This window comes from Scardinius erythrophthalmus (assembly GCF_964197995.2).
Source record: "Scardinius erythrophthalmus genome assembly, chromosome: 21".
NCBI classification, from domain to species: domain Eukaryota; kingdom Metazoa; phylum Chordata; class Actinopteri; order Cypriniformes; family Leuciscidae; genus Scardinius; species Scardinius erythrophthalmus.
In genome coordinates this window covers 33233106-33258612 of record NC_138241.1, presented here as the reverse complement: position 1 = coordinate 33258612, position 25507 = coordinate 33233106, and the positions used below count along the sequence as shown (strand labels likewise).

Here is a 25507-nt window from a genome sequence, read left to right as displayed (position 1 = left end):
TAGAGAGAGATGTTGCAATAATGAGACAGAAAAGCATGTGCGTCAATATTATTATTTATTTATTAATTCAATTCGTTTTAATTAATTCGTTCATTCTTTTTTTTTTTCATTATTGACAGATGACAGTAGACTATAGCCAAAAAAAAAAAAAAGAAGCCTTTTAACAAGTAAGGCCTATCAATAATTATTTATTTGTTATATTATCTGCAATAAAAATCCGTGCTGCAGGACTATCCATTTATTTAGCCTATATTCAGTTTAATTTTCTATTGATTATAGATAGGAATGTCCTTTATTTATTAAAATTAAACTGCATGTTTCCATTGATTGTGAAGCTAGACATTGAAAATTGCAGATCAAGCGCATGCGGCTGCATGTTTTTTCTTGTTATGAATTGTATCCTATTTTCCGTTATTACCGTTAACTACGCGAAGTGATATGGAACTCTAATGCGGTCAAGACCTGCCTGGAACTACTTTAGCTGTGCGTTTCCCTGAAAATAATGCACACCTAAGAACGTTCATCAACCAATCAGATTCAAGCATTCAACGGCCCTGTAGTATAAATTATATTAAGCCTTTTCTGCATAATTAAAGGTGTGTCCACTTTTGAGTGACAGGTGGATTCTCGCTGCTGTGGTCATAGTCACCATTTGTCTGCTGTCTGTTAGCTGTCACGTTACCTCAGCTCAGTGTTGCCAACTATTTTCAAAGGAAAGTAGCTAACGCCTCCCCTAAAAGTCGCTAGATGACGTCATACGTCAATTAGCATATTCATGACGTCATTGTGGAGTACTTGCGTTCTGCCTGCCTAATGTTTTTTTTCTCATTAAAATCATGCTCACATACTGTATTTTAAAATAATATAATATAATATAATATAATATAATATAGCCGAATGTCAAATAAAGCTGTTGTCATTTACTATATTTTTTTTGTCAGACAATAGAACGAGTAGCTATTGAATGACTATTTTTTTTATATGTGTAAAATTATCTGAATTGAGAGAGTTCGGGAACTGGGTGAACTAAAGCACTGTGATAGTGAGTATTACAAGTGATAAGCACAAGAAAAGAAAGGAAAATAAAATGGTCAAACTAAATTCTTTAAATATAAAACAAAAGATAAGTCCGTGGAAACAACACTGCTCATTCACGTCTGTCAGCTGCCGCGCTGCTGTTCCTCTCTCAGCCATTCACTGAACAGGGTAGACGCAGAGAGAGGTGTGTGACGGCAAGGGGAAAGCAAACTTCGCGCTCGCAGGACTGTGCTGGCAACATTTGGAGGTTAATGAGGTTTGTCCAAAAAGTAGCTAAATTTGTCGCTAGTCGCTTTTTTGAAAAAATATCGCTAAAGGGGTCTGAAAAGTCGCTAAAAATAGCGACAAAGGCGCTAAGTTGGCAACACTGCCTCAGCTCATTGTCTGACTGTAAAAATAAATAAATTAAGGAGTGACGCTCTGCCAAGATGGCGACGGTCGGCTACGCCCACTTTAGGCTTCAAAAACGGTCTTCAGAAACCTACGGGTGACGTCACGGACACTATGGTTGTTACAGGCAGAATTGGGCACTACCACTTTAAGAGCAGCGCACATTTTTTTCTGTTCAGTTTCAGCACTTCCTCCGAATCGCGCTCACATAAATCTGTTCCAGTTCTGTTGCTCATTTGCGTTATTTTATTATCTCCAGTAACACGGTTGACAGTGAAGTGACTGATACTAACTGGGCCAAGAAAGAGGTAATAATAAAAAGGTATTTTGTGTGTATAGGTTAAAAAAATGAAAGGTGTTTTTTCCACACTCTACCTTAGCAATTTGTTATAGCTGTGTTGTTTTAATTGTTGTGTTGTAGGGCTACACAAAATACATTTTACCACTGCTGGGAGAACCTGACAAACACAGACAACACTGTGCATACCACGTGGGATCTCAACTTGTTTGTCGAGCTCTTGTGTTAGAGTGTTTTGAGAATTGAGCAGCAGGTTTACAGTAGGGCAAATCTGTTTTTTGAATTTGAAATGTATATGTGTAGTGCTTGTTGGGATGGTATGGTGCAGATAATGAAACTTAATCTGTTTCTGAAACTTAAGAAAAGTCCAGGAGCACGAAATTAATTTTTACTTTCACTTTCATTTCATTCCCATTCCGATTTAAAAAAAAATCTAAACCCCTGTTATTCTACAGTGAATTTTTCCACTGGGTTTGAAAGCACCAAAAATGGCAGAATCTCTCTTAGATACTGAAAATCCTTTAAACTGCCCGATCTGTCTGAATCTGCTTAAGGATCCAGTGACTACATCTTGTGGGCACAGTTTCTGCATGGATTGTATTAAGAGCTGCTGGGACCAGGAGGTTCATAGAGGTGTTTTTTGCAGCTGTCCTACATGCAGGACAACATTCAACCAAAGACCAGCTCTCAGCAGAAGCACTGTGCTTGCTGATATTTTAGAGGGAATGAAGAGGGAGGATCCAGCTGGACCTGGAGACGTGACGTGTGATGTTTGCAAAGTAAGAAAAGTAAAAGCCATCCATTCTTGTTTGGTTTGTATGGCTTCTTACTGCCAAACTCATGTTCGTCCTCATTATGAGTCTAAAGCTTTTAAAATACACAAGCTGGTCAAAGCTTCCCCAAATCTACAGCATCAGATCTGCCCTCAACATCATAAAGCACTGGAGATTTACTGCTACAATGACCAGAAGTGTATTTGTGTAGTTTGTATGGGGATTCAGCACAGTGGACATAAAACAGTCTCAGCTGCAGCTGAAATGGCAAAAAAACAGGTACAATAAGATTCTCTCTCTCTCTCTCTCTCTCTCTCTCTCTCTCTATGTATATATGTGTCATGTTTATATATATATAACGTGCAAAAAAAAACAAAAAACTGATTCAATAAAGAACGGGATTCTTATTGATTGTGAATTCATCCTCAGGAGGAACTGAAAATAAAAAAGAGGGATTTCAGTCAGCAAGCCACTGACATAGACAAGGAGATTCGACAGTCTATGAAAAATTTGGACTTGCATAAGGTAATGCTCATTAAACCTGGAATATTTTAGAAATTTGCATAAATGTGTATGTACACTGCACAGTTCTGTTTGTATCGTGGGATCAGGCTGGATATTATTAAATGGCCATCAGGATGAAGCCAGATGATGTCATACCAGCAAAACCTTGACCTCGTGACACAAACAAGCAGCAATGTTTTCTGTCTTTACACTTTTTAGGACAACCATCTGAATGGCTTACCTTATAGTTTACTCTGCATACTGTATATGATCTGTCCAGAGGTGGACAGTAACAAACTACATTTACTTGAGTACTGTACTTAAGTACACTTTTTGAGTATCTGTACTTTACTTGAGTGTTATTTTTTCTGGAAACTTTTTACTTTAACTTCACTACATTTGAAAGACAAATATCGTACTTTTTACTCCACTACATTTGTCAAAGTCCTTGAGTAGAAAGTAACATCAGTCAGTGGATGATTTTGGTTGCAGGGGTTGCATTTTGGTTGGAAATGAAAGTCGGTTTGACGTCAGAACCCTGCATCTGATTGACATCACAACCCGACGTCAGATTTACGTTGGATATTGATTGAAAATAAAAGTCGGGTTGACGTCAGAACCCGACTGATGTTGGTTTCTGACGTCAACCCTATTTTAATTTTCAACCACAATACAACGTCTGTCCAATGTCTGACATAAACCTGATTTTCATTTTCAACGTTGGGTTTGGTTTTCTAAATGCGAATTTTGTCACTTTTTTGGAGCACACTATAGCTTATAGATAACAGTAAGGCTAACATATTCATACTAAAAGCCAACAAACTTTAAATAGGGCAGTATTTTAGGGAACAGCCATTTGGGTGTCCGAAACCATTGTGGACGTTATTGAGTGCACTTATTCAATCTCACATTCAATCCCACTACTGGAACTGTGTTCTAGAAATAAATTTGATATTGATATGAGGGTATAGGCAGGCATAGATTCAGAGGCATACGGTACTTTAAGTATTACATACAACAATGCAACAATAATAAAACAATGCATTCACATTTACTTTTTACTTTTGATACTTAAGTACTTTTAAAAACGAGTACTTGTGTACTTTTATTTAAGTAAAAATAGGTCTTTACAACTTTTACTTGTAACGGAGTAATATTTGACCAGTAGTATGTACTTTCACTCAAGTAAGGAAGTTGTGTACTTCGTCCACCTCTGGATCTGTCATGTCAATGTGTCAGGAGTTTGACCAAGTTGTGTGTGTGTGACAGCGCTCTGCACAGGCAGCAGTGGAGAACAGTGACCGAATCTTCACCGAGATCATCCGCTCCATTCAGAACATACGAGCCGAGGTGAGAAAGAAGATCAGAGCTCAGGAGAAAGAGGAAGTGCGAGATGCAGAGATTCACATGCAGATGCTGCGGGAGGAGATTGTTAGACTACAGAAGGAGACTTGTAAAGTGGAGCCACTTTTACACACTGAGGATCACGTTTATTTCTTCCAGGTAAAGAAAAACATTTTGAATGAAATCTTGACTGTGTTTTTGATTCAGTGTTGATTCTTGTTTTTTCGTCCAATTGCAGAATTACGCTTCCTGTTCAACATTCACTCAGCGCACAGCCTCACCCAGGGAGATTAATGACATCCAGACATTTGTGAATGTAGAGAAATCTGTATCTCACCTGAAGATACAACTGAACAAACTCTGTGAAGAACACATGGGCAGAATATCAAAGACAGGTGAGATAACAATGTCAAGAACTATTCTGCTTTTTAAAAGTACTAAATTTGTACCCAACTTTTCATCTGCATCAAATCTGCCGAGTGGCCTGATACAATGTACTACAGTAAGCAACCAAAAAGTACAAGTACAGTGTGTTGTCTCAACTTAATCTATAAAATCTATATAATGGAACAGTTTGAGATGGAGTGCTTCTAGCCGCTTAATTCACCACAACATTGGAGACAGAGACTGTATAATGTCCTGTTATAAAGATATAAATGGGAGAATCGCATCGCTGTGGGAATGTTGACTGAAATGTTGTAAAACATTGTTATATCACTGATGCAGTGAATTCCCACATAATGTAAGTGAATGTTGTATATCTGTCTTCATAGTTGCTGATGTCGAAATATTTAAAAACAGGATCCAGAGCAGTAAGTACACTTTTCTATCAGAAAAAAAACAAACACACATTTTTTTGACATAACATCATTCAATATTAAAGGCCATAGGTTGTTCTTGTTTCAACAACCAATACATATCAAGGAATTCAAAGATGCTCACATTATACTTAGCAAATAACTGTCATGTTTGAGTTCTTTACTCACTGAAACATGCATGTTTTATTTTTATTTTTTTAGATCAAGATTGCCAAGATGGTTTTTTGTTATTTCCCTGTTCGGATATGGAGTCGTAAGTGTCATAAGTTTTAAACCACTCTTATCAAACTTGCTAATCTTTTTTCTTTTCTTTTTTTTCTTTAAAAAACTGATAGCAGTAGCTGAGGTATTTTATTAATCATAAATATTTCCTGTCATCATGTATTATCACTTAGATCTCGTCTAAGACATTTTCACTCTAACTTACAGCCTTAATTGTTTTATTGCTTTAATAAAACAGCATTACGAGAAAAGACACAAATGTTAAATAAATAATAATATTTTAATAATAACAGTAATCAATTCTTCCAAGTAATTTATTTCATTAGCATAATTGCATGCTGGAAATTAGTGCATTCATATAATGTTAAATTGTTTTGTGGTTATGTCGTTGTGTTTAACCCTTGGGCTGCATTATATATTTGACACCGTTGAGTGCGTTAAGGGACAAAAATGTCCACTCTAAACACTGCCATAAAACTATTATATATTATTATTTTTTTCCACTTTGACTGAGTTCAATATTTTAACCAGCATCAGTCCTCATCATACATACCACATATTTATTTAATTTCAGGATTTTAACCCTTTAAATTCCAGTTTTAGTGACGGTACCCTCAATTTTTATAAGAGGAAAAAACACAAAAATGTAATTATTTTCCATATAGTAAATGCAAATTGAAAACCTTGGCTTTGGATTATCACAGTCTTGAATATGTAAAAGATTAGCAGCAAAAAAATTTTTGGTGCATTTTTATTTTTTAGGTAAAGGTAGACTTTGTTTTGGATCCCTCGCAGATAGATCTTTGTGTTGCCGCAAGATGAAAGTTGTTATGTCTAAGGACTGACTGCATGGCTGTGCTTGTGCCTACGTTGTCCTATGTGAGAAATTATTAGTTACCTTTGAAACATAGACTGCTAAAAAACGAAGCCGTGTCAAAGGTTCATGTCTGTGCGTAAATTACGCATGAATCAAACCGAAAGAAAACAATGCCGTGAGAAGCGCTTTCTCTCTCTCGTGCGCGCACGCGTGCTCACACACACACACACACACACACACACAGAGAGAGAGAGTAAAACATGACTTTCAGGATATTGTGATTTTTGTCACTCGCCTAAACACCATGCATTACGGCCCTACAGTACACACACACACACACAATTTTTGTCAACGCAGACACACATCGCTCTCAGACATCCACACATACTCGGAAACATAATTTTTAGATCTTTGAACCATTCAAATCCTTCATGCACAGTCAAGTGCCCCTATAGTGGAAACCAGGAAAATAGCGTGCATTTCCCCCTATAGTTAATACACATGTAGTGACGTCATCTGGTAAAATACACTATATAATGCAAATATAATGCCTTTGCTTCAAAATGAAAGAATGTTTCAACATAAATCATGATTTATGTATTAATGACGGCCCCGGCTTTAAACGACGTTTTAATGGGTGTCAATGGGACATTTTTGTCCCTTATGGTACTGAATGGTGCTATTTGTTCTACACCGTGTGTGTTATACATATTTTAAATTTTTTTTTTCAAAATTTGTAAATTTATGCAAAAAGTCACACTTTGCCAAATTACATACCATTGGCATTAAAACAGCCAAAATGGTCAAAGAAATAAAAATGAAAAGGACAAAAATGTCCCTAATGCAGCCTAATTAATTAACCCTTGAACGTGACACATCCGATTTTACAGCCTGTTTGTCAGCTTTAATGTTTCAGTTATCACCTCTGTGCATATTTTCTGTAGTTGATTCAGCAACTACTCTTTTCTATGTAAGAACTGATTTCTAAAAAAAATATGACCTTGTAATAATATGACCTTGATTGCAGTAATGAGGATACGGATACGGATTCGGAATCGGAAATGGAATGATAGACTGCATCTACCAAAGGACCTTGTTACTGAATGGGTAGATTGTTATATTAGCATAACACTTAAATTGCTATAAAACTATTGCTCAGTTCTCAGTAAATCTTTTTGTGAGATAATTATGAAAAACATTTCAACAGAACAATGGATTTTTTGGAATGGCTCATTGACTAATTAACCTGTTATGTTTGGAAGTGCCATACAAAATATTGTCAAATTCCAGCACTAGGTGGTGCTATAACAGAAATGTTCTCATAATTCTGCAACCATTTGATGATGGAAGTTGAAATTCAGCCTGCTATTTCTTTGTTATAAATGTGTCAACACAAACTTATTTGTCCAGAGATCATCTGTACAAATCAACAAAAAAATTGGCCTAAATGTTAGGCTATTTCAATAGTAAGATAATAATGATATTATAATTATATAATTATAAGATAATATAAATATATCATATTTGTTTTAGTGTCTTCAAATTTTGTAATTTATTTTTATAAAGGGATGTATATATGGTTGAAATGTATAGATTGTTGCTCTCAAGTCACATAATTTCCATTTTTGCCTTTGGAAAATTAAAAATATCTTCGTAACAATCAGACTGTTTAGCTGTTTTTTCTTGCATATTTGAATGAACTTCACTTTGGTAAATCACGTTCAATAATTCCACTCAAACATTAAAAACCCATAAAAATGCAGTAACTAACCTGACCCATCAAGAGCAGCAGGACAACACTCTCTGAGGACACGCTAGTGTGATCACAAAACCTTTTGAACTCCATTCACTGCTGTATTAGTAATAAAACACAATTCAAGATAAAGAACAAGCTACTCCATATTCACAGATTTAGAGAAAGTGATATATTTAATGTGTGTTGTGTTGGTGTCGTAATCTGAACGCAAGGGTAAAACACTTTTAGGTACTTTTATCCTACAGGATCTTAAACTGATAGTTCAACCAAAAATGAAAATTCTGTCATCATTTACTCAGCCTTATGCTGTTCCAAACCTGGATGAGTTTCTTTCTTCTGTTGAAGATGTAGATGATATTTTAAAGAATGTTGTTAAAAGTTGACCGGTTTGGAACAACTTGAGGGCGAGTAAATGATGACAGAATTTTCATTTTTGGGTGAATTATCCCTTTAAGTGGGACAAACTTCCACTCAATTACCAGGAATATCAACATTCATTTAATTTTAACTGTCATTATGAAAAAAAAGAAGAAAAAAAACTCCACAATACTACTAGTATTACATCTGCAGGAAGCATCAGGTGTAGAAAAGACTGATGAGTTATTAACTTGTACACCTTCTAGAACTTTCAGCATCTGAGGTTTGTACCTGCTGCTTTTGGACTCTTTTCTGGAGTGTCTATGTGACTTAGAGAAGAGAAGAAATCCTGATGGAGTGAGCCATGGAGAAAATGCACCAATCTTGATCAGAACACTGATTTTTTCAGTCAAAAAAAAAATCTGCGTTTGAAAGCTTGTAAAAGATATGCTATCATCATTTATAGTAAATTCTAACGTTCTCATGTCATTCCAAACTTGTATGACTTGCGTTCTTCTGTGGAACTCAAGAGCTGGTATTCTGAAGGACTTCATTGACTTGGACAGAAAAAAACAGACCTTGTATACAAAAAATAAATAAAAAGTTGCAACTTGGATGTTTAAGTCATTTAAACTTAAATTGCATTAACTTAAAAAACGTGTTAATTTTGTATGGCTTATTAAAGTTCAAAATTGCTTATGTTAATGTTAAAATATTGTAAAAACATGTTGTTATATAAAGAAAATGTTCATCTTTTTTGTTCCACAGAAGTATAAATGCATACAATATGAGGGAAATCATTTAATTCGCCCAAAATTATGGGTCAATTATACCTTTAATAATGTGAGCGTGTAATACTTTGACATTTCTGTCTTTCAGTTTCTTCGTGTGAATTAACATCCTTTTTATTTCGTCTGAAAGATCGTTAATGTCAGTCTGCTAAATGTGCATCGCAATTCTTTGTTCATTTCAAAACATGTTCTTTGTGAAAATGAAGGTGTTTGATATTGTTTTTGATAAAAAATAATAATTTCAGAAAAACAAACAAACAAACACAAGGGGGGTCAAACATTTATTTGGCCTAATCGTACAACATCTTATTAACACTTGGAAATGTTAGCAAAATAAAGAGTCAGAAAATGTATGTACAGAGACTTAACAGAACAAAAATATATATTTGATAAAAGCAGTGGTTTAATTCCCCTTTGTCCTAAACTTTGAAATGTGTAGCTAGATCTGATTAAAACTGTAAAACATCATTAAAAACAGACTAAGACTAAATCCTATATTCACTCGCCCAGATCTTCTGACACCCTACAGTCTTCAGGGCTAAAAATTGGAATGTAGAGCTATTTAAACACTTTTTAAAAAGTTTTTTTTTTTTTTTTTTTTTTTTATACATTGTCCTTTAACCAACTCCTAAGAGGACAATTTGTCATTTCACTCATCAGCCCTGAAAAATCAAGGATCGGATGAAGTTTAAAAGAGAAAAATGACTGAAAAGTTTGTGAACAGGGAGCCACGCTCTTCCATCCGCTGCTTTTCCTCTGAGGCGGAAAATCCATCAGTCATCAATCCATACACAGAGCATTACAGGCCCCATTCCCAACAACGCTCTTGACGTGCGGCACCATGGACTGACTCGGGTCAGGAACACACCACTGAATAGTGACCGTTATCAGCAAAGGTGGTAAAAGAACTTGGATTCTCTGTAGTATTGCTGTAACTGTAAGATTGTGGCTCAAGTCTCATATATTTATATATATTTATATATATATTTATATATTTCAATCTCAAAAAAAAAAAAAAAAGGATAAAGATAAACAGTCTAGGTTGCCACAGAGAAGTGAGGTCACTCTGTAGCCGGCTCCGGGTCCGAGGTTGTGGTGGGCGTGGTCTCTTCAGCAGGGGCGGGGCTATCGTCAGATTTTGTAGTCTCCTCTGTGGGCGCGGCTTCTGTTTCCTGGGCGGGCTCTTCTGCTTTAGGCTCCTCCTCTGCTTTAGGCTCCGCCTCTGGCTTTGGCTCCGCTTCCACCTCAGGTGCCGTTGTCTCATTGGTCACCTCCTCCGCTGGCTCCTCCTCTTTGGTTTCCGTGGCAGCCTGGCCGTTCTCCTCAACTTTGTCTTCGGTTGTGGGCGTGGCCGCGGTCGCGGTCTCTGCTGCCTCCTCGCTTCCCTTTTTGTTCTTCTTCAGGGAAATTCCTTTGAATTTGAAGGAGTTCTTCAGTGAGAATTTCTTCTTCTTCTTGGTTTCCTTTGGAGCTTCCCCGTCGGATTTGGTGGCGTCTCCCTCGGTAGCAGGCGCGGCTTCAATGCCGTCTCCCGCCTCCGTTTTTTCGACCTCCTCCTCCTTGGAAACCTCCGCGGTTCCGTTTCCATCTGCGGCCACGGCTTCTCCATCTGGCTTGGTGGAAACGTCGCCGTTGGTTTTCACATGGCCATTTTCCTGAAGAGATAAGCAGAAACAGGGTAGATAAGCCAAATGCATATTGGCACACACACACAGAGACAGAAAAAAACAAAGGGGTTATGCTGGCAAATGCTTGTTTTTATAATTATAGTGAATATGAAATGCTTGCTTTATAGTATAGTTTATAGCACAGTATTTTTCAAGCATTTCATTTAACCTGTAGTGATACCACTCATTTTTATTTTGATCCAATACTAAGTAGGCTACTTACAAAGCATAGCTTATAGTGTGTGTGTTTATATATATATATATATATATATATATATATATATATATATATATATGTAGCCTATAGCCTATATACTGCTATTAATATTTATAAATAAATAATGCAATCACTAGTTAAAAACACTTCAATATAGAATTAGACCTCGCAATATGAGAAGAATTGAGATTTCAAGATCAATCTGCCCATCACAAACCCCTAAAATACCTCAAATAGATATTAATTACAGCATGTTAGTGAATTCCTAGAAAATACTGTTTTTCAGGCAGAAAAGAATGTGTAGGACTGCAGCATTACATTTCATTAAAAACCGAAGCAACACCCAGTTTAACCCAAAAGCAGAAGTACATCGTGTAATTACACACTTTGTGCACTAGGGGCAGTGTTGCTCCACTAATAATCATCCACAGCTCAGAAAACCAGCCACTGCCAGACAGAACAAAGAAAAGGGAGACAGCAACCTAAGATGGCATTTAAAACAATATCTGACTCTAAAACACCTCCTTTTTTCTTACATTTACTGGAAATCGGACAACTAACCATTCAGGTGATGTATCAACCGAGCGCTATAGCCCTGAGATACGGTGACTATCTCGTTTCAAGTATTGGGGTCTTTAAATCACATGCATAAAGATGCATGTGAAATAATAAATTTAGTAAATTAATAAAGAGAAGAGCTCTCTCATTACATATGGAGGGGGAAGGGTGCATATGCATTAAGGGGGGGTGGGTAGAATGAGTACTAATGAAGTACCAGAGGAATGGTCCATGCATTCACACACACACATGCATTGCATTGTTTGCAGATCAGCAGAAGCGCTCTGCATCATCTGCATGCAGCTCTGCAACCTTTTGTTCTCAATTCGGGTTACTGCCAGTTTCAGCGCCAGCACACGACCACAGAGTCTGCCTGATGACTAACTAAAGCAACTAAAATATGGGCTCAGAAAACACGATTTTTAAAAACAAATCAAAGAGTGAGAGAGTTTAAATACAGATTTTCTACCCTAAACTCACAAAATTACAAAAGCCATCTACATATAATCTTCTTTCTGAACTGAGATGATAGCTTATTGTTGCCATAACCAATTGGATTATCAAAAAATGTACCACAAATTCCAATATTAATTTGTTAAAAACTAATTGTTAGATAAATGGGATCAATAAAACGGGGAAAAATCATTGATACGATGCCATTCAAATGTATCAGAAAGCTGGTAGTTCAGTCATAAAAGTGCGTGGAATAGATCCTCACCTGACCATTGGCTTTCTCAGCCACGGCTTTTCCGTCCACTGTCGCTTCACCTTTAGTCAACTGAGCACCCATCCTCCTTTGTGTCTTCTTCAAAGAGATAAAAATGAAAATAAAGGCAGAAAAAAACCTGAGGGTCCTTAAATTCAAACCCACACAGCAGAGACGGCGAGCGAGCGCGTAGATTCCTGGTGTGTGTTTTAAACTGCTGTGCTCAGCAGACAGAAATAAAGGCTGGTTTCTGGTAGTAAATCCACACGGCTCTGCGGGGAGAGCAAACTAAGAGTTTCACAGCTACAAGTGTGAGTATTTGTCTGTGTGACTCCACCCAGAAGCTACGCTGCCCAATCTGCACCAGAGGGCTGGAGCTTCATCTGCCCCATTCAAACACACTCCTGTAGATTACTGGAGCTTTAGAAAGACTCCACTGGATGGATGCACTACTGTTATTAGGAGCTTTATTGGGCATTTTATAATTTTATAAATACAGCCTGAGACATGAGATATAAAACAGTATTAAATGAAGCAAACATAGGAATGAATTTTAAATGATTTAATTACTTTGGTATAATCAGATGTCATTTGTCATGATTTACATTAACTTACATGAAAAATACGCAATTTAGTAATATTTAAGATGTTTCTTTATTTTTATTTCAGTTTAAATTTATTAAACTAAACAATTTTTTGGTCATTTTTTTTCAATCGTTAATGAATTTATCATTTTTTCCCTTTCTTTCTATTATATTTTCATCCTATAGGAAAGCCAGTCCTGTGATGACGTCATTTTGGAGGGAAAACAACAGCACCAACATCAGTGAGTATTAGCAATGGAATGAATGGATTCTGTGATGTTCTCTTAGTTAGTTGGTTTGCAAAAGCACGCCATCCTGTAAAATGAAGGTACATTTGGTTTGATAATATCAGCATTTCAAATGATAGTTGATCTCTCAATCCCTCACTGAGCAATGGCTAATGTTAGCTCTTCCGTTCTGTTCCTTTCCTTGCCGTTGTGTAAATAATCAAGCTGTAACTAGTTTGACCACAGCATATTTTTGAATGTCTGCTCTATACTTTTATAGAAATTCTTTGTTAAGGCACATCAGGAGTGAGGCATATGAGGGTTTTATTCATTCACACCTCCACCAGGTTACGGCCCGTATTTGTGTGATATTATCATGACCTCACACGTGTGATTTGAGAAACCCTTTCCAGTGAACACTATAGATAAGTGCATGGCAGCTTTTGTTGTGTAGCAACAGATACAAATACATGGACATCAGAAAACAGATTACATTTGAGAAGCAGTTTTCCGACAAAATGAGCGAAGCCTTGACCCCACAAACATTTTGCATTTGAAGCATATGTAAATAGGAATAAAATAGTAAACCGCCACTACTGTATCATATTTGATATGCCAAGACCTCTAAATTATCAACATGATCTAAACTTGAAAAACCTGTTCATGCAAAACACAATCATGCCTTCTGTGTCTGATTGATACTTGATACTTTTTTAGCAATTCTGTAATTCTAGAAATGTCCACCTTCAGGTCATGGTTCATGTAATCGTCGGTGTATGAATGAGTGAGTGAATGGGTGAATGTGAGGCAATATTGTAAAGCGCTTTGGTGGCCATTGGGTCTGTGAAAGCGCTATATAAATGCAGTCCATTTACCATTTACCATGTGTCTTTTTTGCCCCCCAAAATAAAAACTACAGAGATTTGATAATAAAACTAAGCATTTAAATATTGTCTTAATAAGATATAGATATAGATATAGTCTTAATAAGATATAGAAATGGCAGATATGACAACTGATATTTATATGCATTTTTTTATATATAGGTAGTCTGTTGAATGGTTATAAAGATCTCATTGGTTTAAATTACAAGCAATCAGAATTTCATCTTACTTTTTGGCAATATAAATATCAGAAACTACACCAAATTGCATATGTTGGCTCATTTTGGGCCGCCTGAAGTGTGAGATCCATACTCTCACTATATCATACTATATGAGCCATAAATGCTGGCTGTATTAAATATGACACCTAACAAAAAACACATATTAAGTACTGTACAGTGGTGGTCAAAACTGATGGCACCCCTGATAAATATGATAAAAAATGGCTGTAAAAAATAAATCTGCATTGTTTATCCTTTTGATCTTTCATTAAAAAAATTCATGTTTTTCTCCAAAACACGCTGGCCATAATTGTTGGCACCCTGTTATTAAATACTTTTTGCAACCTCCTTTTTCCAAGATAATAGATCTGAGTTTTCTCCTATAATGCCTGATGAGTTTGGAGAACACCTGACAAGAGATCAGAGACCATTCCTTCTTACAGCATCTCTCCAGTTCCTTCAGATTCACAAGTTCATGTTGGTGCTTCTTCTCTTCAGTTCACTCCACTCATCAGGTCAGGGAACTGTGACGGTCATGGCAGAAGCTTCATTTTGATGTTTGTTTTGGACCGTTGTCCTGAATGAAGATCCAACCACGGCCCATTATAAGATTTCTAGCAGAGGCTGTCAGGTTTAGATTTTTTTATCTGTTGGTATTTGCTAGAATCCATAATACCATGTATCTGAACAAGATGTCCAGGACCTCCAGCAAATAAACAACATATAAGATCCAGCAGTATATTTAACCGTAGGCATGGGGTACTTTTTATCCCTGTTTGCACCAAACACATCTGGTGGGTTTGCTGCCAAAAAGTCTTTTTTTTTTTCATTTTATCTGACCATAGAATCCGGTCCCTTTTGGAGATCCAGTCGTGTCTGACAACTGAATATGCTGGAGTTTAGTTTTGGAGGAGCGAGAGGGATTTTTCTTGAAACCCTCTCAAACAACATGTGGGGATGTAGGGGTTGTTTGATCATTTTTTTTTAGGCTTTCTGACCCCTAAGACTCAACTAATCTCTGCAATTCTCCATCTGTGATCCTTGAAGAGTCTTTGGCCACTCAAACTCTCCTCCTCACCATCCATTAAGACAATATAGACTCACGTCCTCTTCCAGGCAGATTAGTAACATCTTTAGTTGATTATAACTTCTTAATTATTGCCCTGATGGTCAAAATGGGGATTTTAAATTCTTTAGATATTTTCTCACAGCCACCTTCTATTTTGTGAAGCTCAACAATCTTTTGCTGCACATCAGAACTATATTCTTTGGTTTTACTCATGATTAAAAGAATTTGGCCTTTGTGTTTCCTCATATTTAAACTCCTGTGAAACAAGAAGTCATAGCTGGACAATTTCATGTTCCTAGTCACCCTGGTGTACTAAAAAAGGTAAATATTAATGGAAATATACTTCAGAGATATTTTACTTGTAAAAAATTCTAGGGGTGCCAATAATTATGGCCAGCGTGTTTTGGAGAAAAACATTTATTTCATAATGTGATTTACCCCCCAATTTCAATTCTTTTACCTCAATGAAAGGTTAGATTTTTGCAAATTTTTTGAAGGAAAGATCAAAAGGATAAACAATGCAGATTTATTTTTTACAGCCATTTTTTATCATATTTATCAGGGGTGCCATCCATTTTGACCACCACTTCTACTGTAAATGCTTTATTATGCATGCACTTTTTTTGTCTGCGGGAAACAAAATCATTTTCTGTGCTAATCGATATTGTGGCACAGACAGTCCGTCTGAACCCAGTGCAGAAGCGCTGGAATGCCACATGGTTGTGATGCCCCGCCCACTGCAGTGATGATGACACTCAGCGCCCCTGACCCCCCGCCTCCGGTATGAGTGGAATGTGTTCGCCACCCAAAGATCCCTGCTGTCATTCAGCACAACAGCGTCTGCACGCAGGGAAATGAGCCCCCGGGGCTGCTGGGTAATTCACCCCACGGCCTGCTGGGTCGACAGGGAAACTGAGGGGGTGGAACAAAATCCTCAAGAAAGAGCAGCATGTTCCTGAAACTTACATGGAAATTTTGTAGAAAAAGACTGGAACTTACATGGAACATAAAAACACAATGGCATTTGGGTGTTGAGAAATCTGACCCATCCAGTCCCAGTGAGATAATAAGGAGGAAGTGCAAAAGATACCTTACTGTTCTAAAGACAGTAGTGATAGATTTGTTTTTGGTGGAACTAATACAGTTTTGTAACTAAATCTATTCTTTAATTTTAGACATGACAAACGTTGACAGATTCTTCCCACTCAAGCATGACTACAAGAAGGTGTGTGTGTGTGGACTTTTCTTAAGAAAAGAGTTGGAGTTAGAATAGATGGATGGAGGGGGAGGGACAGACACTTCAGAGAGAGAAATGGAGTGTGTGTGTCCACAAAGATGCCGATTCCCGAAATCCTTGTCCTTCTTCGAAAACTGCTTATAAATCATATTAGATTGTGTTATTTGAAAATGTATAAATGCAGAACGTTTTCTGTGATGTATAGGTTTAGGGGCTAGAAGAGTTTGTATAGTATAAAAAACATTGTCTATGGAAAGTCCTCATATAACATGGAAACTTAATGTGTGTGTGTGTGCGAGAGAGAAACAGCTGTAGTATAGATGTGTGTAGTGTAGAGCTGTAGTGTTAGTGGGTCAGTGGGCCAACTGCAGTCTAATCATCTACATCTACTCTCTATCACAAACACTTCACTCAAATTCTTTAAGTAATATGCAAAGGGATCCAAAAATTCTGAGACACACACACACACACACACACACACACACACACACACACACACACACACACACACACACACACACACATATATATATATATATATATATATATATATATATATATATATATATATATATTAGGGCTGTCAAAAGATTAATCGCGATTAATCGCATCCAAAATAAAAGTTTTTGTTTACATAATATATGTGTGTGTACTATGTATAATTATTTTGTATTTATATAAATACACACACATGCTTGTATATATTTAAGAAAAATGTGTAATTTATATATAAAAAAATTATATTTATATATAATATAAATTATATATAAATATATACAGTATATGTATGCAAATATTTCTTAAATATATACATGCATGTGTGTGTATTTATATATATACAAAATAATTATACACAGTACACACATCTATTATGTAAACACAAACTTTTATTTTTGATGCGATTAATCGAAATCGAAAACAAAAATAAATCTATCACTACTGTCTTTTGAACAGTAAGGTATCTTTTGCACTTCCTCCTTATTATCTCATGGCGACTGGATGGGTCAAATTTCTCAACACCCAAATGTCGTTATGTATATATGAAGAGTTCAGATGCAAAAGCCTCTAAGTGCCATCTGAAATTTTCTTCTAGAATGATCATTTTTATCAAGCTCGTATGTTTAAGTTCAGTAATTTCACTTAAATGGCAATGCAAATTACCTATTAGTTGTCATTTAAGTGAAATCACTTAAATTAAATATACAAGGTTTATAAAAATGATCATTCTAGAAGAAAATTTCAGATGGCACTTAGAGGCTTTTGCATCTGAACTCTTCATATATATATATATATAGGAGGTTTTACGCCTATATATGTGCTAAATCTTATTTATTCAGCTTTCAGATTATATATAAACCTCAATTTCAACCTGCAACTTGGGAACTACTGTGTTTGATGTGGGCATCACTGCCAAGGACTAAAGAACCGTTCTGGAGGACCACGTATATCGAATGCTTCAAAATGCCGTGTATCAGTAAATGTATCACCAACACACACAGCAAAACTTGTGACCAGATGGTTTGATGAACATAATAGTGAAGTTGAACATCTCCCATAGCTTGTACAGTCACCAGATCTGAAAAGTTTTGGACATTGGAGTGTGAAGGAGCGAGTCAGAAAGCATTTCCCTCCACTAACATCACATCGTGACCTGGCCAAAATCTCTTAAAATCCCTCTGGCCACAGTAAAGGACTTGTATCTGCCATTCCCATGATGAACTGATGCTGTATTGGCTGCAAAAGTATATTAGATTGTGTGTGTTTTTGCACTTCTTTATTTGATTAATCCCCTTGAGATCTGCAGAATCAGTTAAATATTGGGTGAAGTCAGTCACATGTTTGGTTGAATTTATAATGGTTGATTTTCACATATCACGTCTGATGATGTTCTCTTACAGTTATGCCTAGGGCAAAACTGAAAGTGTGTGTTTTTGTGAGTTTTGCAGACTGACAGCCGAAAGCGCAACTGCTTTACAGTCACACCCACCTCGGCCATAACAGCACCATAATCTCTCACTATCTCACTTCTCTCTCTCTCTCAGTCAAATTCAAAGTACTTTAGGGTGTGTTTACATATAATATTGGCACAATAAAGCAAATAATAACAAGAAAAGGAAATATACAGTATATTCTGACCGTCTGACTGATGTAAAGTTACCGATTATAGTTTGTTTTGTTTTTTGTGAGCCATTTAAGAATGGGTTTAGATAACAATAATAGACCAGCATTCGCACAATATCGTCGAGACACATGAATTTACAGAAAATTAAAAGAAATTGACTTTTTGTGACCAGAAATGTCCAAAAATTAGTAGCATCCTCCATTGGCTGGACAATCAGATAGTCCCGTCCTCAAACGCCCACTATTGAGCCAATGTTTCTGTGTCAGTCTGGTCAATTTTCAGGGTCAGTCTTTAAATTGATTATTTTTAATCTCTGTATTTTTGGTAAGATTCGTTTCTGTTTTACATTTCAGTTTTAAACCATTTGAAGTGTGTGTGTGTGTGTGTGTGTGTGTGGAGACAGCACATGCAGTGTCTTTTGAATCCGTTATTGGGTTACGGCACTGTTGTTTTAGAGAGAGAGTCTATTTAGAAGCTTACAAACAATCTTTCTCTTAAACACACACACACACACTGTCAGAAAACCTCTGTCGAGAGGGAAGCGCTCTCTCTTTCCCAGACTTCTTCATCTCATTATTATTCTGTTCCAGTTTCAGGTTTTCACTGATCTTCTGCTGCTGTCAGGTTGCCATAGCGCTGTGTTGCGGTTAGCGTGTACGACGGCGTGACCCATTTTTCACCCCCCCATCATCCCTCGCCCTCAATAACCCCTCTTTCCCCTCCTCCATCACAGAAACCCTCCACAGGCCTGTTTTCCTCATTCACCACTTGGACTCGCTTTTCTTTTCCCCAAATGTCTGAGATCTTACATTTGCTGCCTATTCAGTTCTTTAGTTTTTTTTTAATTAATGTTGATATTGTTTGAGTAAAAATGATCTCTTAAATAGCTCTTTTGACAAAAATTTGAAAACGAGTTTAATCCCATTATCTCCATTGAGAAATACCTTTCAATACTAGATTGTTAGGATCTCTGTGTAATTGCAACTTTTATTTGTTTTGTTTTTTTAATGTTTGTGTTTTAATGTTTTAAATGTGAATTCAAGGTTCAGCAACTGGAAAACGATAGACCATACTCATAATCATATGTTTGCAAATATCTTCTGAATATTTTGCAATCAAATGTTCACTTAGGATCAATGACAATAGTTTTGTTACATCATCATTTATATTTTGTTTGCTATACATCTTTGGAAAAATACAATAAGTACACATCATATCTTGTCTTGTAAATCCATAATTTTTGGTTTGGGTGAAGAATTATTTTAATTGTTATGGAGAAAATGAATGGGACACATGAATAATGACTTTGGCTTGTGATTTTAGAAATCTTGAAGTATAATGCACAAGTCGTATTAACCACATTTATGATGCCTATATTTTGTTTTGCTTCCTTTTAGGAGCTTGAAAGTCTCCATCCTTTGCAATTCCATGTCTGACTCCATCCTTTGCAATTTTATGGGAAAGAGCAACCAGCACAATTATTTAAAATCCTAAGGATAAGACAGAAGATAGAAAGTCATACAGCTTTCGAATGGCATGATGGTAAGTAAATGACAGATTTTTTAAATATATTGATGCAAATTAGGGTGAATCTTGATGTCATGTTGACTTAAGAAGCTTGTTTCTGCCACAGAATAAAAAAAATAAAAAAGGTCATTTATATCTCACAATTCTGACTTTTTTTTTCCGCAATTGTGAGTTTGTGTTGCAATTCTGACTTTATCATTTGCAATTGCGAGTTTATATCATACCTCTGATAAAAAAGTTAGAAAAAGTCTGAATTGTGTGATATAAACGTGCAAATGCAAGAAAAGAAAGTCAGAATTGCGAGATATTTAACTAACTTACAATTGCGACAAAAAAGTCTGAACTGTGATAAACTTGCAATCGCAAGAAAAAAAGTCAGAATTGCAAGATATAAACTCACAATTTTATATGCGATTTTATGTGAGATATAAAATTGCAGACTCGTAAAAAAAATCTGAATTGTGAGACATTAACTTGCAATTGCAAACAAAAGTCATAATCGGGAGATATAAACTCGCAAATCTGAGAAAAAAGTAAAAATTGTAAGATATAAACTCACAAATCTGAGAAAAAGTCAAAATTGTAAGATATAAACTCCCAATTGTGAGAAAAAAGTCACAGGTACCTTTTTATTTTTTTTCTCTGGGGGAAACAAGCTTCCATATTAAACCAAAGAGTGTACTGTACAGTATCAAATCAGTCTTGTAGAAACACAGACAGATCTGTGTGTGTGTGTGTGTGTGTGTGTGTGTGTGTGTGTGTGTGTGTGTGTGTGTGTGTGTGTGTGTGTGTGTTTAACAATCTGATTATGATTTCATTTCATAAGACATTCATGCAAATGAACCAAAAGAAGAGCCGACATGATTTATAAATCAGGAGCGTAATCACAGGATTTACATGACTGGATTACACACACACACACACACACACACACACACACACACACACACACACACACACACACACACACACACACACACACACACACACACACACACACACACACACACACACACACACACACACACACACACACACACACACAGTATGTAGTGTCACATCTGGTGCTGTTTGTCTTTATGGCTGAAAAAGTTTCAAAGCAGGAAGTAAAAAGACTTCTGAGTTTTAACAGGGCAGCACATCCTCTTAAACACTCACACACACACACACACACACACACACACACACACACACACACACACACACACACACACACACACACACATATATTGAGGATGTAGCAAAATAATACAAGACAGACTCCAAAACTAGAAGGACTGCATCTAAAAACATTTACAACACTCAGAAAGGCAGTTTGAGCATCTGGCAGTGTTCAGTGAAGAGTTAATGCAGGGAAACCCAGAACTGTTAAACAGAGGTCAAGTCTGTTTACTCTTTTCTTGAAAATCTAGACATCCCTCATATGTGTCCAGCTTTCAACGTGTCCTGCTTGAGTTAGTGCGCTCGAGTTAAGCTGTTAAAATCACGTGAAGAATGTGAGATTTTGGAGTTCAGCGATCTGAGACGTGAAATGCTGAATGTGATGTGATTGTACATGAACTCTTAACACAACCAAAATATACTTGACCGAGGTTATTCAATCAGACCTGGTTATTTAACAGTTGCGCACAGGAGATCACTGAGAATGTGATAAGAGTCACTGATAGAGGAAAACATATGAAGATTGGGATGCTTTAAGTGCCCTACATTTTTATGAATGTGCACTTGTAGTGTACTTTCGAATCTTAAAAGTCTATTTTTAATATACTTGCTGATAATATACTAATGAAATGTCTAAGTACACTTAAGTGCACATTATAATAGTCATATTAAAAGTTTTACTTTAAAGTACATTGTAACTCATTGTTTTAATAATATTTTATCATGCTTAAAAGAAGTACACTTTTGATGGATCGATACTAAAGCACCTGTATTATAATTTAAACTGTTTAAACTTTCATTTAAATTCTAAACGTAAAGTATATTTTAGTTTAGTTAGTTAACATTTGTCATTCATTGAGAGCTTTTTGTCATATATATATATATATGAAGACTTCAGATGCAAAAGCCTCTAAGTGCCATCTGAAATTTTCTTCTAGAATGATCATTTTTATCAAGCTTGTATATTTAAGTTCAGTAATTTCACTTAAATGCCAATGAAAATTACCTATTAATTGTCATTTAAGTGAAATTACTGAACTTAAATATACAAGCTTGATAAAAATTATCATTCTAGAAGAAAATTTCAGATGGCACTTAGAGGTTTTTGCATCTGAACTCTTCATATATATATATATATATATATATATATATATATATATATATATATATATATATATATATATATATATATAATGGATAATGGGATAATGTAGAGAGAGGCGGTTGTTATAACGATTACAACCCCGACAGGTCTTGAATCAGCCTGAAGGGGTTGTATTCGCTATAACAACCGCCTCGCTCTACATTATCCCGCTTATTACATGGCTACCTACCAAATAAATCAATAATTTGATACAAAATATTGATTTAAAAAGGAGTTTATTGATTTAAAAACGTTTGTATTGCTTCCGCTAAAGAAAATAGTCCGTTCCGTCTCTACGGTTAGAATCCTGCGTCCATAGCAACGCTCTGTTTTTCATGGCAACGGTGTGTTATACTTGGCAGCTTATCAAGAAATAACAAACCGCATTCTACATTAGAATTCAACCAAGCCATGTAATAAATATATATATTTTGGGTTTTCATTTTATGGAAAGAGGAAGTTTCCCCAAAAATGTCATTTTGAAATGAACAGAGAGTAAAGTATGACTCATTTTTGGCTGAACTGTTCATTATTCCAAGTGTCCCTTTATTAAGTGTTTTGCAAATCACTTTAGATACAAGCATTCGTTTAAAAAAATACAGATCTTTCTTTAAATTGTTTTCAGTTAGTTGTTAGTTGTATATGCAAATCCGTGTGAAGAAATGTCATAAATTGCTGGCACATCTGGCACACTGGGGCATTACAGTAACACACACTGGTGGGATTTTCCCATCAGCCCTGATTCCCAAACGTTAATCAAATGTGTGGTGAATCACACCGCTGAATCAGCTTTACACTCAGACAGAAACTGATTCAGTCAGAGAATCGCAGGCGCTTTCCTCCAATAAATATCTGTCAACTTAGTTTCAATCCGCTTATCCTCCCATCCTTCCTCCAGGCCACAGGAAGTGGTTCCCCCATCATGAGCAAGACACTGGCATCTCATCCTATAGGAAACAGGAAGTGACCTCACATGCCTGAGGGAGGATGACATATCCTCAGCGTTCAGCATTTCATTTCCATTCAAATTCCAGCTCACGAACTGGAAGGAAGCCAGTTCTGAAATTTTGCAGATAAGATCGCGGAGCGTTTATTTACATGTGAATGTGTGTGTGTGATTTCTGGTAGACTCAGGAATGTCTTATCACACTGCTATCTGTGTGTCGTTGGAGGCACAGACGTGCTCATACTTGAATCTGTGATATCTGAATCACTGCAGACATGCATCATTCACAGACGCTCTTTATGGATGTTTTCACACATAGTTTGATGGTTTGATCTGAGCTGTTTACTGCTGAACACATGATTCAGGAGGAGAAGACACTGATTTACTGTCTTATGTTAGAGAGGAACGCTCTCACAACTTTAGATAACGTTCTCACAATGTTCTCTCATATGAACAAAACTTCTTCCAGTAATGTCAAAAGGACCTTTGTTCAAAGTTATCTGGTGTTTAATAATGTTATCAAAACATTAGCACAAAAACATTTATGGAATGTTTTTTCTAACGTTTTTTTAAATGTTGCTAACATTCAAAAGTAACATTCCTATAATGTTTAAAGAATAATAGAATGGAATGTTCCCTTAACGTTCACATAACAAAGAAAAAACATTTGAAACATTTAAGAAACTGGACATTTGGAACGTTCTGAGAACATTCAGAAATAATGTTGTCATAACGTAATGGGAACGTTAGCCAAACGTTTTTAGAACATATTTTTGTCATCTGGGTAGTAGTGATGGTGATAGTGCTGTTATTGTACCAATTGTATATTTCAGCCAGTCAGAATTAAGCCAAAAGCCAATAAGTAGAGGTGATTTTACCATTAAAGGTTAAAGGTTGCTGTCAGTCATGATGTGATCTTTCTGATTTATTTTTTATATAAATTGGCAGCAATGGCAGTATTATATATATACGATGCCAATGATCTATAAATATTTGTTTATTATCAGTATTCATCATAAACAATTAATTTGCCAGTGTAATTGCCAAAAATTGTAAATGTTAATATTTAATTAATTAAAACAAAACATTTAATATTTAGTACATTTAAGTACATTTTAAATATATTAACTTTAAATAAAAATATCAAAATATACACAAATATCACTTTTCATGTGCTTTAGTATCAACACATCAAAATGTAACAAAAGATTATTACAACAATATTGATTTAAAAAGTACTTTATTATTTATTATAATTATAAAGTATATATAAGTATATATATATATATTTCCCACATTATTATAAAGTGCTCTTTATACATATAATTGATTTACTTTGGGTTCATTTATCCAAATTATTAAATGTAATATTATTAAATGGAATTTTTTGTGAAGATTTAGAAAAAAAATGGTTATCCGATTATTGATTAATAAAATGCAACCTTTTCCATCGTATTGTTGTTCATGCTTTTTATGAAATCAGTAAGGCACACAAAAATGCCACTTCACGTCATTACCTTTACACGTTTTACTGCAGACGTCAACACTGACATGTATCTTTCACAGACGCTCTTTATGCATGTTTTCACACATAGTTTGATGGTTTGATCTGAGCTGTTAGTGAGCTAATAGTGAGCATGGTAAAACCATGGTGTTCAACGTGGGGTTTAACTGTGCCTGTGTTGACTGACCCTCGGGAGAGATCAGAGGATGCTGTTTAAACAGAACCAAACTAGGTCCAGGAAATGGCCACATACACACACACACTGTAAATGAGTGTGTGGTCTTATAAGAGCAGAAGGGAAACGTGCTGGTGTGTGTGTGACGCAGATGGCGGTGGGTGTTGGGGTGTTTCAGTCTTGAGGTGGGGTGATGATGACAGAGATGTGGTGGGTTTTATTAGTTTGAGAGTCATTCAGGAAATGATGTAGTGAAATCTGACTGGTCTGAAAATCAGACGGCACGTGAACGTCAACATGACATCAAACTTCACCCAATTCACTGACATTCCTGCGCTTATTGTGAACGATTCATTATTCCATGTTATTCCAAAGGAAAAACTCTTGGTTTTCATAATCTTTCAAAGTAATATAATAACTTGTCGCACCTCTGAATAGGTCACTTTCTAG

At 36.0% G+C, this 25507-nt stretch overlaps 2 protein-coding genes across 3 annotated transcripts; one reads left to right on the top strand and one right to left on the bottom strand.

Moving 5' to 3' along the window:
• The first annotated feature begins 1585 nt into the window (after window positions 1-1585).
• On the top strand, window positions 1586-7700 carry LOC308681676 (E3 ubiquitin/ISG15 ligase TRIM25-like). 2 transcript variants are annotated; one of them, XM_081350757.1, is made up of 8 exons: window positions 1586-1736; window positions 1850-2778; window positions 2929-3024; window positions 4273-4506; window positions 4586-4742; window positions 5121-5159; window positions 5367-5418; window positions 7232-7700. In XM_081350757.1, the coding sequence occupies exons 2-8, from the start codon at window positions 2215-2217 to the stop codon at window positions 7272-7274; spliced, it is 1185 nt and encodes a 394-aa protein (XP_081206883.1). In that variant the 5' UTR covers window positions 1586-1736; window positions 1850-2214; the 3' UTR covers window positions 7275-7700. The 2 variants fall into 2 exon arrangements, with proteins under 2 accessions (XP_081206883.1, XP_081206884.1); XM_081350758.1 differs by having other exon boundaries at window positions 1586-1750.
• A 1676-nt stretch (window positions 7701-9376) lies between these two features.
• marcksl1a (MARCKS-like 1a) lies at window positions 9377-12532 on the bottom strand. The gene is made up of 2 exons (XM_081351638.1): window positions 12269-12532; window positions 9377-10763 (listed from the first exon to the last, which is right to left on the bottom strand). Exons 1-2 carry the CDS (start codon window positions 12338-12340, stop codon window positions 10170-10172), a joined length of 666 nt encoding a protein of 221 aa, XP_081207764.1. The 5' UTR covers window positions 12341-12532; the 3' UTR covers window positions 9377-10169.
• Between the last annotated feature and the right edge of the window lie 12975 nt (window positions 12533-25507).